The following is a 22,542-nucleotide window of genomic DNA, read 5'->3' as shown; positions in this document are numbered from 1 at the left end:
ATCAATGAACTGTAATCTCATCATCTCTGAGAGAGGGAAAAAAATAGAGAGAGGGAGAGAGAGAGCGGCTCATCACAGATTGAAGGCGAGCATCACCGATACAAATCCCACAGATTTTGTGCGAACAAGCTCTTCAAATCTTTTGACGTGACAATCCTTCACCGAATGGATGAGGGTCATTTCAGGGCGCTTCGTGTGAAAATGATCTAATGGCTAACGACTCGAACAGATGATAATGGTGGATTGAAGCTAAATTCAAACTCAGATTTTGCCGTCCCTCAAATCGGGTAGGGAGAGTAATTTCAATTCAACGGGTTGGAGTGCCAAATTATGTATTTTATTGCCGACATGTTGCACATCAGCTGAAACTTATTTTCGGTGGAGTTTGACCAGTTTTTCATTACCTGTTTTGATTCATATTGGATGGATGTTGAGTGGGTGAGTTATCTATTAAGTGCAGATATCTATGGACAATGAAGACCACTCGCAAGTGCAGGGCACTGCTGTCCGTTAGTATGAATCTTTTAGCACTATTTTTCTCAATAACTGCTTTCATCACAACATACTGGTGCGTCGGCACGCAGCGCGTCCCCAAGCCGAAGTGCACTAAACTTCGTACGCACAACTGCATCGATTATGGAGTGAACGAGACGGACCCCAAAGTAGTGGTGTACAGTTGGGAAACGGGGGACGACCGGTTCCTATTCAGACAGTTCCACACCGGGATCTGGTTCTCCTGTGCGGAGAATATCCATGATGAAGGTGAGGTGATGTGTTGTTGTTAAATTACGTTGTCCCGTCTAGTTGTCAATTAATTATAGTGAGGTCTCTGGAGTGTAAAATCTAAAATTATATGGATATTTACAGGAAGGAGGTTTGCAGGTTGTGTGTGTGTGTGTGTGTGTGTGTGTGTGTGTGTGTGTGTGTGTGTGTGTGTGTGTGTGTGTGTGTGTGTGTGTGTGTGTGTGTGTGTGTGTGTGTGTGTGTCAGTGCCATTCAAGAACACCCTATACATTCAGAAATAGACAAGGGTCTATAAAGGCTTGATTGGATTGTTACACACACACACACACACACACACACACACACACACACACACACAGTTATGTATAATTGCAGCTATTAAACTCTGCAGTCCTTGCTATAATTCCTTGGTTGTGTCATTATGGGAGCCATTCTCATGTGTCATCATCTTGTGTCACCATAGTAACTAAGCGTCAGTCTCCAGATGGGACAAAAACATACATATTATCTAAAAGTGCAAGCTAAGGATATTTACAAAGTTATGAGTTTTTTAGGGTAATCACCCCCAGTTTATGTAGGCAGACGCCACTAGTCAAAAATGGTATCTTGAAAAACGAGTTGTCCTCTCTGGCATGAAGTATTGGATAGCCTAAAGAGCAGGTTATCCCGGCATTAGAATCATTGGAACATGGGATGGTAGTTTCGAGTTATGGTACAGTGAACCCTTGGTAAGAAGCATAATGCTTTTAGAAAAGGTCCCTATTGGCTCTGCTAGTACTTCACCGTAGCATTTCTTTTCTTACAGGTCTATAGGGTACTAGTAATCTACCCAAGCAGTCTCTCTTCTTACAGGTCTATAGGGTACTAGTAATCTACCCAAGCAGTCTCTCTTCTTACAGGTCTATAGGGTACTAGTAATCTACCCTAGCAGTCTCTCTTCTTACAGGTCTATAGGGTACTATTAATCTACCCTAGCAGTCTCTCCTGACAGGTCAATAGTGTGTCAAGTAATCTAGCCTAGCGTTCTCTCTTCTTACAGGTCTATAGGATACTAGTAATCTACCCTAGCAGTCTCTCTTCTTACAGGTCTATAGGGTACTAATAGTCTACCCTAGCAGTCTCTCTCCCTACAGGTCTATAGGGTACTAATAGTCCACCCTAGCAGTCTCTCTCCCCACAGGTCTATAGGGTACTAATAGTCTACAGTAGCAGTCTCTCTCCCTACAGGTCTATAGGGTACTAATAGTCTACAGTAGCAGTCTCTCACCCTACAGGTCTATAGGGTACTAATAGTCTACAGTTGCAGTCTCTCTCCCTACAGGTCTATAGGGTACTAATAGTCTACAGTTGCAGTCTCTCTCCCCACAGGTCTATAGGGTACTAATAGTCAACAGTAACAGTCTCTCTCCCTACAGGTCTATAGGGTACTAATAGTCAACAGTAACAGTCTCTATCCCTACAGGTCTATAGGGTACTAATAGTCTACCCTAGCAGTCTCTCTCCCTACAGGTCTATAGGGTACTAATAGTCTACCCTAGCAGTCTCTCTCCCTACAGGTCTATAGGGTACTAATAGTCTACAGTAGCAGTCTCTCTCCCTACAGGTCTATAGGGTACTAATAGTCTACCCTAGCAGTCTCTCTCCCTCTATAGGGTACAGGTCTATCTATAGGGTACTAATAGTCTACAGTAGCAGTCTCTCTCCCTACAGGTCTATAGGGTACTAATAGTCTACAGTAGCAGTCTCTCTCCCTACAGGTCTATAGGGTACTAATAGTCTACCCTAGCAGTCTCTCTCCCTACAGGTCTATAGGGTACTAATAGTCTACAGTAGGTCAGTCTCTCTCCTCTACAGGTCTATAGGGTACTAATAGTCTACCCTAGGTCAGTCTCTCTCCCTACAGGTCTATAGGGTACAGGTAATAGTCTACCCTAGAAGTCTCTCTCCCTACAGGTCTAGGGTACTAATAGTCTACCCTAGCAGTCTCTCTCCCTACAGGTCTATAGGGTACTAATAGTCTACCCTCTCTCCCTACAGGTCTATAGGGTACTAATAGTCTACAGTAGCAGTCTCTCTCCCTACAGGTCTATAGGGTACTAATAGTCTACCCTAGCAGTCTCTCTCCCTACAGGTCTATAGGGTACTAATAGTCTACCCTAGCAGTCTCTCTCCCTACAGGTCTATAGGGTACTAATAGTCTACAGTAGCAGTCTCTCTCCCTACAGGTCTATAGGGTACTAATAGTCTACCCTAGCAGTCTCTCTCCCTACAGGTCTATAGGGTACTAATAGTCTACAGTAGGTCAGTCTAATAGTCTCTCCCTACATGTCTATAGGGTACTAATAGTCTACCCTAGCAGTCTCTCTCCCTACAGGTCTATAGGGTACTAATAGTCTACCCTAGCAGTCTCTCTCCCTACAGGTCTATAGGGTACTAATAGTCTACAGTAGCAGTCTCTCTCCCTACAGGTCTATAGGGTACTAATAGTCTACAGTAGCAGTCTCTCTCCCTACAGGTCTATAGGGTACTAATAGTCTACAGTAGCAGTCTCTCTCCCTACAGGTCTATAGGGTACTAATAGTCTACAGTTGCAGTCTCTCTCCCTACAGGTCTATAGGGTACTGTGAATGTCTGTAACAAGAAGTAAAATCGTCACACAGCTTTACTCTTGAGTCTAAACAAATGCACAAGGTGGAAGTGCAACAGCTGGATCTGATGACGTGCCCGCGTAAGCGTGGTTACCATGTTAATGACAACACCATTAAGTCAAAGGTGTCTCTGGAGATTATATACGTAGCTAGATTAGTTACACTGAGTCTGACTCAATCAAGAACATTTTGCAACATTCCCACCTTTAAAAGAGGGGAAATGGCAGCTTTCCCATCTCCAAACATCGGTCTTGACTTCCAGGTTCTCCAACAGTAGTGACATCAGGATCAGAGCCTCTGGTTGGAGACAGTAGACCTGGTCTGGTGATGGCATATTAAAGAGACATTAAGAACAGACATAAAGCGTCAGAGTTTATGTGAGAATAAATATTGGGAGCGTGTTGTCTCATCAGGCCTGGGTCTGGGACTGTACACACACACACAAACACACACAATCACACACACACACACACACACACACAGTTGAGTTGACTAATGAGGATTACATAACGCCCTTGATGAGTTTTTCCTCTAAACAGCTGTCACCATCTTCCTGATACCTGATTAAGTTTTAGATTTACGACAAATCCAGCAGCTGCAGCGGGCGGCTACAAGCGACAGCGGACGGAAGAATAAATCACGCCTGGAAGAGGGGAGGAAAGGAGGGAGAAAAAAGTGTATCATGTTATCACGTCTTGATCAAGGGACATAAGGTCTTATGGGGTCCCTGAAGGTCCCAGTAATGTCCAGGAAGAAGAAGTGCCAGAAGGATGTCATTTGGGAAGGATTGAACTGGAAGCTCTGTGGGGATGGTCAAGTCATTGACCTCTGTGACCTCCGGCTGCTTGTACTTGACCACGCTGTGCCTTTTCTCATGCAAAGGACACAATGGTTGAACTTTTAACCACCCACATGACCTCTAAAATAGCTTCTACCGATGCATTAGACTAGGATAGGCAATAAATCAAATGTATTTATAAAGCCCTTTTTACATCAGCCGATGTCACAAAGTGCTGTACAGAAACCCAGCCTAAAACCCCACACAGCAAGCAATGCAGATGTAGAAGCACAGTGGCTAGGAAAAACTCCCTAGAAAGGCAGGAACCTAGGAAGAAACCTAGAGAGGAACCAGGCTCTGAGGGGTGGACAGTCCTCTTCTGGCTGTGCCGGGTGGAGATTATAACAGTACATGGCCAAGTTGTTCAAACGTTCATAGATGACCAGGAGGGTCAAATAATAATAATCACAAGTGGTTGTGGAGGCAACACGTCAGCACCTCAGGAGTTCATTTCATTGTGACTCTCTCATGATCTTTTGCTTGTTTCTGACCTCTTGATTTGCAGTTTTGGCTCTTGGCTTTGCTCATGCTAAGCACACAATAGTATTTCTTCTTTTGAACAGCCCACAGGGCACTGATGTCATTTCAAAGTCTAGTTTTGATTGACATTTGGTTGAGTTGTCAGCTATTGTGAATTCCCTGTGAGATTAACAAAACATTTCACCATGACATTGGATTTAGGGTCAAAGTTGAAATTCCCTGACATTGATGACGTTCTGCAAATCCAATCAGTTTTCCACATAGATGTTTTGTTGCTGAAATGACTTTGACGCATTTATATTTTGTTGTTGAAATTACGGGGGAACAACGTTGATTCAGCCAGTTTTTGTCCAGCGGGTACTATCAAGTAGACCAAATAATCGGAATGACTTGTGTGTGCCTTGAAGCTGCTATTTAATCTCTATTGTATGCCAAGCTCGCAGTGTGTCTCTTCTTGAACTGTTGAACCTCACCTAAAATAGATTATACATTACTATCAAGTAGGCTAATAGATACTCTGAATGACTTGTGGCTAGAAATCAGTGAACTTTACTTCTATTTGATTTATGGGCTTTTCCCTTTTTCTATGCCAAGCACGCAATGTTTCTCTTCTTGAACTTTTGAACTTCCCCAAATCAGGAAAATCAAGTCGTCTAGACACGATACTCTGAGTGAATTGTGGCCCTGAAGAACCCATGCAAGGTATTACAGCTTGATGTGAAACTCCATTTTCTCCATTCGTTCCAGGTGAGAAATGCAGGAGCTTTATCGATCTGGCTCCGGCTTCGGAGAGAGGTGAGTGATCACTGCATACATCAGGAGGTAAACACATCTGCTATAGAGCTGTACATCACCCGTACCAGGAAGATTACTTGTAGAGGGAGAGCAGGGGCAGACTGGGACCAAAAATTGGCCCTGGCATTTCTAACACACCGGCCCATTTTCAGGCCCCCATTATTAGCCAGATAATAATCATTTTGTGAAAAGAAGAAAAAAAGTTAGACAGACCCACTTGACCCACTAGGCAAAAAATGCAAAAATGCCAGATGGCCAATCCACCCCTGGGGACAAGGATATTTTTATGACTACAGATAGCAACAATATAATAAACACATTTTCAATTACATGTCTACAGTAGAAAAGAAGAGAATATCTACTTTATTTGTCAACTCCTAATATTGAGCAAATTACACTCCTTGGAGCTAATTACAGTCACTGGAGTATCTGAGATAGGCTTTTGAAAAGGCTACCAGTGCAGCAAGTGCTGCTGGTAAGCTTTCTTGACTTGGACATTCACTTTTGCCAACACATGGCTAACCTTTGTTTAACCAGCTAAACAGCTCTTAGTCAAAATAATGAAAAACTATCTACCAAATCTATTCATCTTTTTTTTTTACTTCTCCTTGCCATTATCATTCCCCTAATGATAAGACAAGACAGCACATGTTTTGCTAACGTATGATGGGGGTCCCTGGGTCGCCGGTTTGCCTGGGAGGGGGTCCCTGGACAAAAAAAAGATTGAAGACCCCTGGTCTACAGGGTTGCATAAAGTATAAAAGGATGTTGAGCTATACTCTTGCAGTATGAAGGGGTCTGCATCCTGTCTCAAATGTCATCTTGAGTTGTTCAAATGTTATAACTGTCATATGACACCACCATAGAGGAGATGTTTGCAGGGTACAGTGGCTGTCATGACACCACCATACAGGAGATGTTTGCAGGGTGCAGTAGCTGTCATGACTCCACCATAGAGGAGATGTTTGCAGGATGACTCCACCATAGAGGAGATGTTTGCAGGGTGCAGTGGCTGTCATGACACCACCATACAGGAGATGTTTGCAGGGTTCAGATGCTGTCATGACACCACCATACAGGAGATGTTTGCAGGGTTCAGATGCTGTCATGACACCACCATACAGGAGATGTTTGCAGGGTTCAGATGCTGTCATGACACCACCATACAGGAGATGTTTGCAGGGTACAGTGGCTGTCATGACACCACCATACAGGAGATGTTTGCAGGGTGCAGTAGCTGTCATGACTCCACCATAGAGGAGATGTTTGCAGGGTGCATGACACCACCATAGGCTGTCATGACAGGGTGCAGTGGCTGTCATGACACCACCATACAGGAGATGTTTGCAGGGTGCAGTGGCTGTCATGACACCACCATACAGGAGATGTTTGCAGGGTGCAGTGGCTGTCATGACACCACCATACAGGAGATGTTTGCAGGATGCAGTGGCTGTTATGACACAACCATACAGGAGATGTTTGCAGGGTGCAGTGGTCATGACACCACCATAGAGGAGATGTTTGCTGCATGACACCACCATAGAGGAGATGTTTGCAGGATGCAATGGCTGTCATGACACAACCATAGAGGAGATGTTTGCAGGGTGCAGTGGCTGTCATGAGATGTTTGCACCACCATAGAGGAGATGTTTGCGGGAGATGTTTGCAGGGTGTTTGCAGGGTGCAGCTTTCATGACACCACCATAGAGATGTTTGCAGGGTGCAGTGGCTGTCATGACACCACCATACGGGAGATGTTTGCAGGGTGCAGTAGCTGTCAGGACATCACCATAGAGGAGATTTTTGCAGGGAGATGCAGTAGCTGTCATGACTCCACCATAGAGGAGATGTTTGCATAGATTTTGCAGATGTTCATGACACCATCATACAGGAGATGTTTGCAGGGTGTAGAGGCTGTCATGACACCATCATACAGGAGATGTTTGCAGGGTGTAGATGACTCCACCATAGCTGTCATGACACCACCATACAGGACAGATGTTTGCAGGGTTCAGATGCTGTCATGACACCACCATAGAGGAGGAGATGTTTGCAGGGTGTTTGCAGATGCTGTCATGACACCACCATAGAGGAGATGTTTGCAGGGTGCAGTGGCTGTCATGACACCACCATAGAGGAGATGTTTGCAGGGTGCAGTAGCTGTCATGACTCCACCATAGAGGAGATGTTTGCAGGGTGCAGTGGCTGTCATGACACCACCATACAGGAGATGTTTGCAGGGTTCAGATGCTGTCATGACACCACCATACAGGAGATGTTTGCAGGGTTCAGATGCTGTCATGACACCACCATACAGGAGATGTTTGCAGGATGCAGTGGCTGTTATGACACAACCATACAGGAGATGTTTGCAGGATGCAGTGGCTGCTATGACACCACCATAGAGGAGATGTTTGCAGGATGCAATGGCTGTCATGACACAACCATAGAGGAGATGTTTGCAGGGTGCAGTGGCTGTCATGACACCACCATACGGGAGATGTTTGCAGGGTGTAGAGGCTTTCATGACACCACCATAGAGATGTTTGCAGGGTGCAGTGGCTGTCATGACACCACCATACAGGAGATGTTTGCAGGGTGTAGAGGCTTTCATGACACCACCATAGAGGAGATGTTTGCAGGGTGCAGTAGCTGTCAGGACATCACCATAGAGGAGATTTTTGCAGGGCGCAGTAGCTGTCATGACTCCACCATAGATTAGATGTTTGCAGGGTGTAGAGGCTGTCATGACACCATCATACAGGAGATGTTTGCAGGGTGTAGAGGCTGTCATGACACCACCATAGAGGAGATGTTTTCAGGGTACAGTGGCTGTCATGACACCACCATAGAGGAGATGTTTGCAGGGTGCAGTGGCTGTCATGACACCACCATACAGGAGATGTTTGCAGTGTGTATAGGCTTTCATGACACCACCATAGAGGAGATGTTTGCAGGGTGCAGTAGCTGTCATGACTCAACCATAGAGTAGATGTTTGCAGGGTGTAGAGGCTGTCATGACACCACCATAGAGGAGATGTTTGCAGGGTACATTGGCTTACATGACACCACCATAGAGGAGATGTTTGCAGGGTGCAGTGGCTTACATGACACCACCATAGATGAGATGTTTGCAGGGTGCAGAGGCTGTCATGACACCACCATAGAGGAGATGTTTGCAGGGTACAGTGGCTGTCATGACACCACCATAGAGGAGATGTTTGCAGGGTGCAGTGGCTGTCATGACACCACTATAGAGGAGATGTTTTCAGGGTACATTGGCTTACATGACACCACCATAGAGGAGATGTTTGCAGGGTGCAGTGGCTGTCATGACACCACCATACAGGAGGTGTTTGCAGGGTGCAGTGGCTGTCATGACACCACCATACAGGAGATGTTTGCAGGGTACAGTGGCTGTCATGACACCACCATACAGGAGGTGTTTGCAGGGTGCAGTGGCTGTCATGACACCATCATACAGGAGATGTTTGCAGGGTGTAGAGGCTGTCATGACACCACCATAGAGGAGATGTTTGCAGGGTGTAGAGTCTTTCATGACACCACCATAGAGGAGATGTTTGCAGGGTGCAGTAGCTGTCATGACTCCACCATAGAGGAGATGTTTGCAGGGTGTAGAGGCTGTCATGACACCACCATACAGGAGATGTTTGCAGGGTGTAGAGGCTGTCACCACACCACCATACAGGAGATGTTTGCAGGGTGTTTGCAGTGGCTGTCATGACACCACCATACAGGAGATGTTTGCAGGGTGCAGTAGCTGTCATGACACCACCATAGAGGAGATGTTTGCAGGGTGCAGTGTGGCTGTCATGACACCACCATACAGGAGATGTTTGCAGTGTGCAGTGGCTGTCATGTCACCACCATAGAGGAGATGTTTGCAGGGTGTAGAGGCAGTGGCTGTCATGACACCACCATAGAGGAGATGTTTGCAGGGTACAGTGGCTGTCATGACACCACCATACAGGAGATGTTTGCAGGGTACAGTGGCTGTCATGACACCACCATACAGGAGATGTTTGCAGGGTGCAGTAGCTGTCATGACACCACCATAGAGGAGATGTTTGCAGGGTGCAGTGTGGCTGTCATGACACCACCATACAGGAGATGTTTGCAGTGTGCAGTGGCTGTCATGTCACCACCATAGAGGAGATGTTTGCAGGGTACAGTGGCTGTCATGACACCACCATAGAGGAGATGTTTGCAGGGTACAGTGGCTGTCATGACACCACCATAGAGGAGATGTTTGCAGGGTGCAGTGGCTGTCATGACACCACTATAGAGGAGATGTTTGCAGGGTACATTGGCTTACATGACACCACCATAGAGGAGATGTTTGCAGGGTGCAGTGGCTGTCATGACACCACCATACAGGAGGTGTTTGCAGGGTGCAGTGGCTGTCATGTCACCATCATACAGGAGATGTTTGCAGGGTGTAGAGGCTGTCATGACACCACCATAGAGGAGATGTTTGCAGGGTGCAGTGGCTGTCATGTGTTTGCAGGGTGCAGTCGCTGTCATGACACCACCATAGAGGAGATGTTTGCAGGGTGCAGTGGCTGTCATGACACCACCATACAGGAGGTGTTTGCAGGGTGCAGTGGCTGTCATGACAACATCATACAGGAGATGTTTGCAGGGTGTAGAGGCTGTCATGACACCACCATAGAGGAGATGTTTGCAGGGTGTAGAGTCTTTCATGACACCACCATAGAGGAGATGTTTGCAGGGTGCAGTAGCTGTCATGACTTCACCATAGAGGAGATGTTTGCAGGGTGTAGAGGCTGTCATGACACCACCATACAGGAGATGTTTGCAGGGTGTAGAGGCTGTCACCACACCACCATACAGGAGATGTTTGCAGGGTACAGTGGCTGTCATGACACCACCATACAGGAGATGTTTGCAGGGTGCAGTAGCTGTCATGACACCACCATAGAGGAGATGTTTGCAGGGTGCAGTGTGGCTGTCATGACACCACCATACAGGAGATGTTTGCAGTGTGCAGTGGCTGTCATGTCACCATCATAGAGGGGATGTTTGCAGGGTGCAGTGGCTGTCATGACACCACCATAGAGGAGATGTTTGCAGGGTACAGTGGCTGTCATGACACCACCATAGAGGAGATGTTTGCAGGGTACAGTGGCTGTCATGACACCACCATAGAGGAGATGTTTGCAGGGTGCATTGGCTGCCATGTCACCACCATAGAGGAGATGTTTGCAGGGTACAGTGGCTGTCATGACACCACCATAGAGGAGATGTTTGCAAGGTGCTGTGGCTGTCATGACACCACCATAGAGGGGATGTTTGCAGGGTACAGTGGCTGTCATGACACCACCATAAAGGGGATGTTTGCAGGGTGCAGTGGCTGTCATGACATCACCATAGAGGGGATGTTTGCAGGGTACAGTGGCTGTCATGACACCCCCATAGAGGAGATGTTTGCAGGGTGCAGTGGCTGCATCAAGTTTGAACTGCCTTCTGGTATTTAGTTACTTTGCTTGCCTTTGTTGTTCCAATTGAGGAAATGACATTATGACTCAATATTTTTTCCCCCTCATGTAAATTAAATATGAATGTACCACATCATTAAAGTTAAATTTGATGAACTTTAATTATGTCTGAATTTGGATATTACACAGTGCAGATAAAAAAAACAATATGAAGTGTTTAGCTGTTACCAATGTTGCAGATTGATGTAATGCATGGAGCAATAGGATTGGTGTAACTTTCTTTGTTAATATATTATAAAGTAAGGAAGGCAGAATAGGTTTAATTGAGCTTCGAAATGAAAAATCCATCCATATGCTTCTACTGATTGTTGTTAATGAAAATTCTGGAGAAAGTTATCCTGTGAGACTTATAACTACAGTGAATGCTTTTATATCGGATTGTCTATCTGTAGGCTTTGGTCTAGTTCTTACAACTTGTTCTGTATCTCTGGTATACCTTTTCCATATTCATTCAACCTGAACTTTGAGATCACAATAGTTGATTGATTTGTTGACTATATCAGCCTTCATGTACTGGAGGTAAAATAAACTCCCTATTCCAGACGTACTGTGGCTTATGTTCTCAAACAACCTTGGCATCATCCCCTGTGTTGTCAGGGACACATGATGTGGGGTTGCTATGGTCACACCCCACTCTGTCAAAGGAGAAGGTTATGATAACAGCTGTGAAATGATCCATGCGCAAATAATGCAGAATGACAACCTATCAAAACGAGATAGAAGCTCTCATACTTCCGCGAGTCATAATGTGTCTCCCCTAGAAAGTGTTTGCTAAACAACTCAATTGAAACAAAACAGAAAAATGACATGGATTGTACTGTAGTTCATATAGCCTACTTTATTTATTACCGTAGCAATAAGTACAACACTTACTACACTCTGCTCACAAGAATAGTTACACAGAACGCTGTACAGGGTTAATACTGTCTCCAAAGTTAAGTACCACCAAACCTTGTTCTAAAATTCCATTACGAAATAAGACACTGTCTCAGTCTCGGGACATTCCTCCCCCAACCGCATCCCCGCCACCGCCCCTGACCCTCCGTCCTATCCCGTTGAGAGCGTCTCAGGGGAAATACTGGCACCAGCCAATGTTCACTTCCTGCAAAGAAGTGTCAAGAAGGATTAATAGCAGACTGGCGAGGTAGGAAGAGATGTCTGACTCCAACCTCCCGTAACGAGACAGTGTGAGACGCTCTGGAAGGTCTGAGAAGATTCCTGAAACTTTTTGCGTCCGAGAAAAAATGACATGAATTGGTTTGGAGTGGCCTGTCGGTCCTGAGATATGTTATCAACAGGTCTGTTGTCAATATGGATGTCAGAAATGTTGTCAGAGATGTGAGATAGGCAGAGACCAAAAACACAAAAAATACAAATGTGTACCTGAGTTTAGGTTAAGTTCGGACACAATCATCAAACATGAGTAATTACTTTTTAGGGAATAAAACGTTTAGTGTCCATGACAGGACTTCAAATAGGTGTCATGTCTTGTTATGTCTGTTCCTGTCCTTTCTCTTCACTCTGTCTCTCTCTGCTGGTCTTTTTAGGTTACCTTCTCTGTCTCTCATTCTTCAGCTGTTCTACATCTCCCCTAACTAGCTCATTCACTCTTTCTCACCTGTTCTCTCTTCCCCCTCTGATTAGGTCTCTATTTCTCTCTCTGTTCCTGCTACTTTCAGTGTCTGATTCTTGTTTGTGTTTTTGATGCCAGAAGCAAGCTGTCGTCTCGTTTGCTTCCACCTTGTCCTATCCTGTCGGAGTCTGCCTGGCAGGTGCATCCTGCACTATACTACGTTCTTTTTGTTCCATTGTCAACGTTGGAAGAGGATTTATGCCATTCCTGTTTTTCATTAAAGAACTCTGTTTTCTGTTAAAACCGCTTTTGGGTCTTCACTCAAGTACATAACAGAAGAATCAGACCAAGAATGGACCCAGCGGCTCCGGACCCTTTTCACTCCGCCATCGAGATCCAGGGAGCGATGCTAGGCAGACACGAGGAGGAATTGTCTGCTGCTCGACATGCCGTTGAGACCCTGGCCGTCCAAGTCTCCGACCTCACAAGACAGGTTCACCAACTCCACCTCGATCCACCGCCCACTTCCAGGGTTTCCGAGTCTCCGGAGCCCAGGATCAACAACCCGCCCTGTTACTCTGGGGAGCCCACTGAGTGCCGCTCATTCCTCACTCAGTGTGATGTGGTGTTCTCTCTCCAGCCCAACACTTACTCCAGGAGCGCAGCCCGCATCGCCTACGTCATTTCTCTCCTTACCGGACGGGCGCGTGAGTGGGGCACGGCAATCTGGGAGGCGAGGGCTGAGTGTATTAACCAGTTTCAGGACTTTAAGGAGGAGATGATACGGGTCTTTGACCGTTCTGTTTTTGGGGAGGAGGCTTCCAGGGCCCTGTCTTCCCTATGTCAGGGGAATCGATCCATAACGGATTATTCTATTGAGTTTCGCACTCTCGCTGCCTCTAGTGACTGGAACGAGCCGGCTTTGCTCGCTCGTTTTCTGGAGGGTCTCCTCGTCGAGGTTAAGGATGAGATCCTCTCCCGGGAGGTTCCTTCCAGTCTGGACTCCTTAATAGCCCTCGCTATTCGCATAGAGCGACGGTTTGATCTTCGTCGCCGAGCTCGTGGAAAGTAGCTCGCGTTCTCCGTTGCTCCCCTCTCCACATCACTGCCACCTGCCGCATCACTGCCACCCTCCTCCGCCGGCTCGGATGCTGAGCCTATGCAGCTGGGGGTATCCGCATCTCGGCCAAGGAGAAGGAACGGAGAATCACCAATCGCCTCTGTCTCTACTGCGGCTCCGCTGGTCATTTTGTCACCTCATGTCCAGTAAAAGCCAGAGCTCATCAGTAAGGGGAGGGCTACTGGTGAGCGCAACTACTCAGGCCTCTCCTTCTGGATCACGCACTACCTTTCCGGTCCATCTCCGCTGGCCCGGTTCATCTGCTTCCTGCAGTGCCTTGATAGACTCTGGGGCGGAGGGCTGTTTTATGGACGAGACCTGGGCTCGGGAACATGACATTCCTCTCAGACAGTTAGGGAGCCCACGGCCTTGTTCGCTTTAGATGGTAGTTCTCTCCCCAAGATTCAGCGTGAGACGCTGCCTTTAACCCTCACTGTCTCTGGTAATCATAGCGAAACCATTTCTTTTTTAATTTTTCGTTCACCTTTTACACCTGTTGTTTTGGGTCATCCCTGGCTAGTGCGCCATAACCCTTCTATTAATTGGTCTAGTAATACTATCCTATCCTGGAATGTTTCTTGTCATGTGACCTGTTTAATGTCTGCTATCCCTCCTGTTTCCTCTGTCTCTTCTTCACAGGAGGAGCCTGGCGATTTGACAGGGGTGCCGGAGGAGTATCACGATCTGCGCACGGTGTTCAGTCGTTCCAAGGCCACTTCTCTCCCTCCACACCGGTCGTATGACTGTAGTATTGATCTCCTTCCGGGAACTACTCCCCCGGGGTAGATTATACTCTCTGTCGGCTCCCGAACGTAAGGCTCTCGAGGATTATTTGTCGGTTTCGCTCGACGCCGGTACCATAGTCTCCTCCTCCTCTCCCGCCGGAGCGGGGGTTTTTTTGTTCAGAAGAAGGACGGGTCCCTGCGCCCATGCGTGGATTATCGAGGGCTGAATGACATAACAGTTAAGAATCGTTATCCGCTTCCTCTTATGTCTTCAGCCTTCGAGATCCTGCAGGGAGCCAGGTTTTTCACCAAATTGGACCTTCGTAACGCCTACCATCTCGTGCGCATCAGGGAGGGGGACGAGTGGAAGACGGCGTTTAACACTCCGTTAGTGCACTTTGAATACCGGGTTCTTCCTTTCGGCCTCGTTAATGCTCCAGCTGTCTTTCAGGCACTAGTTAACGACGTCCTGAGAGACATGCTGAACATTTTTGTTTTCGTTTACATGGACGATATCCTGATTTTTTCACCGTCTCTCTCGATTCATGTTCAGCACGTGCGACGCGTCCTCCAGCGCCTTTTGGAGAACTGTCTTTATGTGAAGGCTGAGAAGTGCACTTTTCATGCCGCCTCTGTCCCTTTTCTCGGTTCCGTTATTTCCGCTGAGGGCATTAAGATGGATCCCGCTAAGGTCCAGGCTGTCATTGATTGGCCCGTTCCTAAGTCACGCGTCGAGCTGCAGCGCTTTCTGGGCTTCGCTAATTTCTATCGTCGTTTCATCCGTAATTTCGGTCAGGTGGCAGCTCCCCTCACAGCCCTTACTTCTGTTAAGACGTGCTTTAAGTGGTCCGTTTCCGCCCAGGGAGCTTTTGATCTTCTTAAGAATCGTTTTACATCCGCACCTATTCTTGTTACACCTGACATCTCTAGTCAGTTTGTTGTTGAGGTTGACGCGTCAGAGGTGGGCGTGGGAGCCATTCTTTCTCAGCGCTCTCTCTCTGACGGCAAGGTCCATCCTTGCGCGTTTTTCTCTCATCGCTTATCGCCGTCAGAACGTAACTATGATGTTGGTAATCGCGAACTGCTCGCCATCCGCTTAGCCCTAGGCGAATGGCGACAGTGGTTGGAGGGGGCGACCGTTCCTTTTGTCGTTTGGACTGACCATAGGAACCTTGAGTACATCCGTTCAGCCAAACGACTTAATGCGCGTCAGGCTCGTTTGGCTCTGTTTTTCGCTCGTTTCGAGTTTGTTATTTCTTATCGTCCGGGCTCAAAAACACCAAGCCTGATGCTTTATCTCGTCTCTTCAGTTCTTCTGAGGTCTCCACCGACCCCGAGGGGATTCTCCCTGAAGGGCGTGTTGTCGGGTTGACTGTCTGGGGAATTGAGAGGCAGGTAAAGCAAGCACTCGCTCACACTCCGTCGCCGCGAGCTTGTCCTAGGAACCTTCTGTTCGTTCCCGTTCCTACTCGTCCGGCCGTTCTTCAGTGGGCCCACTCTGCCAAGTTAGCCGGCCACCCCGGCGTTCGGGTACGCTCGCTTCCATTCGCCAGCGTTTCTGGTGGCCCACTCGGGAACGTGACGCGCGTCGATTTGTCGCCGCTTGTTCGGTCTGCGCGCAGACTAAATCTGGGAACTCTCCTCCTGCCGGCCGTCTCAGACCGCTTCCCATTCCCTCTCGACCGTGGTCTCACATCGCTTTAGATTTCATCACCGGACTGCCTTCATCAGCGGGGAAGACAGTTATTCTTACGGTTGTCGATAGATTCTCTAAGGCGGCTCATTTCATTCCTCTCGCTAAGCTCCCTTCTGCTAAGGAGACGGCTCAGATCATTATCGAGAATGTTTTCCGAATTCATGGCCTTCCGTCTGACGTCGTTTCCGACAGAGGCCCGCAGTTCACGTCTCAATTTTGGAGAGAGTTTTGCCGTTTGATTGGGGCTTCCGTCAGTCTCTCGTCCGGCTTTCATCCCCAGTCTAACGGTCAAGCCGAACGGGCCAATCAGACTGTTGGTCGCATTTTACGCAGTCTTTCTTTTCGTAACCCTGCGTCTTGGTCAGAACAGCTCCCTGGGCAGAGTACGCCCACAACTCGCTTCCCTCGTCTGCTACCGGTCTATCTCCTTTTCAGAGTAGCCTCGGGTACCAGCCTCCGCTGTTCTCATCTCAGCTCGCCGAGTCCTGCGTCCCCTCCGCTCAGGCTTTTGTCCAGCGTTGCGAGCGCACCTGGAAGGGGGTCAGGTCGGCACTTTGCCGTAATAGGGCGCAGACTGTGAGGGCCGCTAATAAGCGTAGGACCAAGAGTCCTAGATATTGTTGCGGTCAGAGAGTATGGCTCTCCACTCAGAACCTTCCCCTTAAGACAGCTTCTCGCAAGTTGGCCCCGCGGTTCATTGGTCCGTTCCGTATTTCCCAGGTCATTAATCCTGTCGCAGTGCGACTTCTTCTCCCGCTATCTTCGTCGCGTTCACCCGGTCTTCCATGTCTCCTGTGTTAAGCCCGTTCTTCGCGCCCCGCTCGTCCCTCCCCCCCATCCTTGTCGAGGGCGCACCCATCTACAGGGTTCGTAAGATTTTGGACATGCGCCCTCGGGGCCGTGGTCATCAGTACCTAGTGGATTGGGAGGGGTACGGTCCTGAGGAGAGGAGTTGGGTTCCCTCTCGGGACGTGCTGGACCGTTCGCTGATCGATGATTTCCTCCGTTGCCGCCAGGTTTCCTCCTCGAGTGCGCCAGGAGGCGCTCGGTGAGTGGGGGGGGTACTGTCATGTCTTGTTATGTCTGTTCCTGTCCTTTCTCTTCACTCTGTCTCTCTCTGCTGGTCTTTTTAGGTTACCTTCTCTGTCTCTCATTCTTCAGCTGTTCTACATCTCCCCTAACTAGCTCATTCAATATTTCTCACCTGTTCTCTCTTCCCCCTCTGATTAGGTCTCTATTTCTCTCTCTGTTCCTGCTACTTTCAGTGTCTGATTCTTGTTTGTGTTTTTGATGCCAGAAGCAAGCTGTCGTCTCGTTTGCTTCCACCTTGTCCTATCCTGTCGGAGTCTGCCTGGCAGGTGCATCCTGCACTATACTACGTTCTTTTTGTTCCATTGTCAACGTTGGAAGAGGATTTATGCCATTCCTGTTTTTCATTAAAGAACTCTGTTTTCTGTTAAAACCGCTTTTGGGTCTTCACTCAAGTACATAACAATAGGCACCTGCCAAATGCAGTCCTATGATTTATGGACGAACAGATGGGTGAAGCATATACACGATCAAAGAAATCAACCCTTTTCTCCACAACCATCACATATCCTTATGAAAATATGATCAGTGATTCAAATTCGACATCATATCGCGGTTATAGAAAAATCTCTCACTGATTTCCAATACCCTTAACAACTGTTAATGCTTTTGCTTTGTCTGTTGCAGGTGTCCTATGGCTGTCGGTGGTCTCTGAGATGCTCTACATAGTCCTGTTGATAGTGGGTTTCAGCCTGATGTGTCTAGAACTGGTTCACTCCAGCACCAGCAACATGATAGATGGACTGAAACTGAACGCCTTCGCTGCAATCTTCACCGTCCTCTCAGGTACAGAGGTTGAAAACCACCTCTACAAGACGGCACAAACAGATCTGGCACCCAGGCTATTGTTTCGTGTGTAAGGGTTGGGAGTTCTCCCAGGCCTCATGACCTGACCAGGAAAAACTCCATGGCGACCATAGAGCCCAGATTTCTTTCTGTTCATGATACATTTAGATTTTTGTTGAATTGCATAGATTACGTCATATGGCCAGGGGGAAAAACGCTGTTGAGTCTGGTCTGGGGAAAACTCCCGGACCTTTGTATGCCTAATTGGTGAAGCAAAGTAAAGAAATACATGTATACAGTACTATGCTGTTGCCACTAGTAGACATTGAACAAGTCTAACACGGTGGTGAACATGATGAAAAGCGAAGCTAGCAAGGAGAGAAGCTGGTTTTGTAGGTCTTGATCAGGAAATAAACTGCAGCCTCTCCCAATGAAGAAGCATCAGCTATCAGAGAGGGATTTTGAAAAGTTATCCTAGAGGTCCTAAGGTCCTAGTGTGTGTGTGTGTGTGTGTGTGTGTGTGTGTGTGTGTGTGTGTCTCTACATGTACACTCAACATCTAACTGTATACCGGTATCTGTGTATTTTTAGGGCTCCTGGGTATGGTGGCCCACATGATGTACACACAGGTGTTCCAGGTGACAGTCACCCTGGGCCCTGCAGACTGGAGGCCCTATAACTGGGACTACGGATGGTCCTTCTGGTAGGGAACACACACACACACACAATCCCACGTCACCCTTTGTAGCGTCACACTTCTCTAATGAAAACCCCAAAGCTCTCATGTTACCGGGCGGATTAGGCTTTGGTGTCCCAAAGCCCCAATATATATATATATGGTCGATGCGATTGGAAAATTGCATAAGGGGATCAAGGGTGAAGTGTAGCCCACAAAGACATATGTACACTGTATGTTCAGAATTTTAATCTTCCAGGCTGAACATCTTAAACCTTGTGACATAGCTCTGGATTATAACATGTGCAGTGAGTGAATATGGGAGCTACAGTGTATAGACTAATGTACAGTAGTGGCCTATTACATTGGGATCTACCCAGATTGACATTCCTACCCTGTCGGGACTGACGGATTGACAATAATCTTGCAAAGCTTCCATTTTTACACGGGAATAATAATATTTACAAAAAGTATGCCAGAAATCCCCAAACTCAAAGTGATTATATGTTTTTCGCAGTGTTTTGCAGTGTTTCATAAAAACATCCTATTTCTTAGTGTAGTACAGTGCCTTGCGAAAGTATTCGGCTCCCTTGAACTTTGTAACCTTTTGCCACATTTCAGGCTTCAAACATAAAGATATAAAGCTGTATTTTTTTGTGAAGAATCAACAACAAGTGGGACACAATCATGAAGTGGAACGACATTTATTGGATATTTCAAACTTTTTTAACAAATCAAAAACTGAAAAATTGGGCGTGCAAAATTATTCAGCCCCGGTATTTAACGTTTCTTAGCTTTTTTAGTTTCAAGCCATTTGTTTGTTTTAAACCATTTGTTTGTTTTAAAGCCACTTATCATTTGTTTTTCATTCAAAGAGCAGCCCTGTGAACTGACCATGAACAGCGAAAGGCCTAAATATGCAGACTGCACCTTCAATTGACTCCTCCTTGCCTTTTCCTCTCTCTGTCCCCATAATTTCCCTCTCCTCTATCTGTTGTGCCTATTTCCTCACTTCTCTCTCTTCTATCTTTTCCATTTCCTGTTTTCCAGCATGGCCTGGGCATCCTTCACTTGCTGCATGGGTGCATCAGTCACCACCCTCAACTCCTACACCAAGACTGTCATCGAGTTCCGACACAAACGCAAGACCTTCGTGCAGAGCATCCGAAAGGAGCAGGCGCGTCAGGCGTTGGGATACTACCGCGATCACTCCCTGCGCTCCATATCCCAAACCGTGGAGGTGTACACACAGACGCCGTATAGCAGTGGTATTAGGACGCACGTACCGGCCGCGTCGTTAGACCCGAGTGACGTATCAGAGACTCTGGGGGAAGACCAGTGCTGAAGGGAGGGATCCCAGCGGGGAAAAACTGGTTACAACTGGTTCACACGATGTCGCAGTTATGTCATTTTTAACCTGTTTCTGGTTGTGCTGATGTTATTTCATCGTCATTTCAACTCGTTTTGCTCACCAGGATGTGTCAAAAGTAAATGTATGAAGTCAGTGCTATCCAATTGTGGTCCGTCACCGGTGTTGGGTCTTTTGGGGATTCTGTAGAAACTGAATCCGTTCTGATTGAATTCATCACTGCCTTAATTGAGCCAGGATATTCACTCCCTTGTTCCCAGTTTGGGCGTTGATAGTCATGGAAAGACAGCCGTGTACACACTGATCATACAACTAGATGATCTGACACACAAGGAAAGCAGCAATCAATAACAATAGCGTTTCACCCTCCCCTGTTTCAGTTAAAAGCTGAGGAATCGAGCTGGAGAAATGTAACCACTCTCAAATTCAGAGACAGAACTATGGATGCAAGGACTGAATATCCATGATATTGACATTATAGTTTTAACCATGTTTTGAGGCTGTGTAGTGTTTGTTTACATTGACTTTGTTTACAAACATTGGAGTGAAACAAGCTTCTATTTTGGGTTCTAATGGGGTCAGACAGTTGAACTAAGCTGATGAGGCATTAATGTTATATTCTTCAAGAATTAATGGGTATATATCATTCATTTGTAGGTTCAAAAATGGACGCCCATTTAAACAAGATTTGTAACAAAATGCCCTCTGATTTTCCTGGGACACCATAGGACTGTTTATGCGATGTTTTTGCATGCTATTAGCCTTACTAAATTTGGAATTAGGAAGGGGGTGACAAACTGCATTTAACTTGTATTTTAAGAATGTGCACTGCAAAATATAGCTACAAGTGTTTGCAGCGTATACCGTGCCTATAACGCATAACTATATAAATGTAAATAAGTGTCACAAAGCAGAATGTTTTTGATCTGTGAAATCACTGTAAGATGTGTATTATTTTCCATTTGAAGTTACATATTGTTTGTTGCCTCAGTGGTGTGTTTACTGCACATTACTCAGTATCGGATAAAACAAAAACTGACCACTGGACACCAATGTTACTTGAGTACAATTATGACCAATGACTGTGTATTCTATTTAAAGTACTTTGTGCTTATAGGGATTAAGGATTCTGCAATGAATTACTCAATAAACAAATGTATTCCATAGCAAACTCAGAGTGTTTCATTTTGTACAGAAAATATTTGCTGTAGTTTCTTTCATTATGTTCTATATCTGTTTTTGCTTTGCTCTGAGAACAATAAGTGACTTGGATGTATTATCAAAGTATATATTTGATATCTACTCAAGTACCTATTCATTGATGAACATCTAGACCAGGTTCAATCCCTACCACTAGAGGACAGTGCTGTGCATAGAGTACCATACAATTTTATAGTATTTACAATTTAATACGGATGAGAATATTCCTACATTTATACAACATTCATCGACAGTATTTTACAGACTAAGCACATATAATGTATACATACAGTACACAAATATTTTAAATATTCAAACATTTTTTTTACAAAAACAATGTGTTCTTTTATCAAAAGGGAATACATATATCAGATGTATCTTTTCACACCCCATTGGCTACACTCTTTTATGGTCCAATAGAAACAGTCTACATAGAGGTGGTCCTGCCCTCTCTTGATGCCATTCAGAATCTTATTGCATTTCCTCTTACATTTCTCAGCTTTCTACAGCTGGTCACATTTCAATTTTGCCTGCCCCCCCCTCCCCCCAAGTGGTTCAGTTCTCGGTCATGCTTAGTATCTGTCACTGTACTCCTCCTCTACCTGTTGCCGGGCTAGCATGGCCTGTATCAGAGCACTACCGGTGCCTGACGCATCTGGGTGCTGTGAAGAAGCAGGCGCCCGGTAAAACTCGCTCTCCTCCTCCTCTGCTCTCTGCCTGGCCTGCATGACCTGCATCATCGCACTGGGTGTTGATGACACTGGGTGTTGATGACACTGGGTGTTGATGACACTGGGCGTTGATGACACTGGGTGTTCTGAATGAACTGGTGTCCGGTAAAACTCGTCCTCTTCCTGCTCTGACTCCGCCCTCTGCCTGGCTTGCATCACCTGTATCATCGCACTGGGTAACGCGTTTACTGGGTTCTGTGACTGGACTGGCGCCCGGTAAAACTCGTCCTCATTCTGTGACTCCGCCCTTTGCCTGGCTTGCATGGCCTGTATCAGTGCACTGGAGGGCGCAGGTGTTTGGTCTGCAGGAAATGGCACCCCGCGATAACTGGCTACATTCTGGTCCTCTGCGTATTGCCTGGCTAGCATGGCCTGCATCATAGCACTCGATGTCGTAGAGACTGAGTGGCCGGAAGGCATAGGCACACCGAAAGAGCTGCTGCTGTCACCATTCTCTTGCTCCAACCGCTGTCGGGCAATCAGAGCCTGGAGCATGCCAGTGGAGGATTCATTTTCCTGTCTTTTCCTGACC

The 22,542-nt window shown here is 46.6% G+C and overlaps 2 protein-coding genes across 6 annotated transcripts in view; one reads left to right on the top strand and one right to left on the bottom strand.

Moving 5' to 3' along the window:
- Positions 1–473: 473 nt before the first annotated feature.
- LOC135536653 (germ cell-specific gene 1-like protein) lies at positions 474–20,055 on the top strand. Its single transcript, XM_064962914.1, has 5 exons — positions 474–762; positions 5,458–5,505; positions 17,876–18,034; positions 18,626–18,737; positions 19,761–20,055. The coding sequence occupies exons 1-5, from the start codon at positions 474–476 to the stop codon at positions 20,053–20,055; spliced, it is 903 nt and encodes a 300-aa protein (XP_064818986.1).
- Positions 20,013–22,542, bottom strand: part of LOC135536595 (transmembrane channel-like protein 5) — a 32,122-nt gene continuing 29,592 nt past the window's right edge. For all 5 annotated transcript variants that reach the window (XM_064962905.1, XM_064962884.1, XM_064962908.1 and 2 more), the window contains one exon: positions 20,013–22,541. In XM_064962905.1, coding sequence (XP_064818977.1) covers positions 21,852–22,541 — 690 coding nt within the window. In that variant the 3' untranslated portion in view covers positions 20,013–21,851. The remainder of the gene's footprint in view (position 22,542) is intronic.

This window comes from Oncorhynchus masou, chromosome 5 (assembly GCF_036934945.1).
Source record: "Oncorhynchus masou masou isolate Uvic2021 chromosome 5, UVic_Omas_1.1, whole genome shotgun sequence".
Taxonomy (NCBI): Eukaryota; Metazoa; Chordata; class Actinopteri; order Salmoniformes; family Salmonidae; genus Oncorhynchus; species Oncorhynchus masou.
The sequence above is the reverse complement of the archived record's forward strand: the minus strand, read 5'-3'. Positions and strand labels throughout refer to the sequence as shown.

Coding starts and splice junctions, on each gene's coding strand:
- LOC135536653 (XM_064962914.1), top strand. CDS start 474: ATGAAGACCACTCGCAAGTGCAGGGCACTGCTGTCCGTTAGTATGAAT. Junction 18,035..18,625: donor AATCTTCACCGTCCTCTCAG/GTACAGAGGTTG, acceptor GTGTATTTTTAG/GGCTCCTGGGTATGGTGGCC. Junction 18,738..19,760: donor GACTACGGATGGTCCTTCTG/GTAGGGAACACA, acceptor CCTGTTTTCCAG/CATGGCCTGGGCATCCTTCA.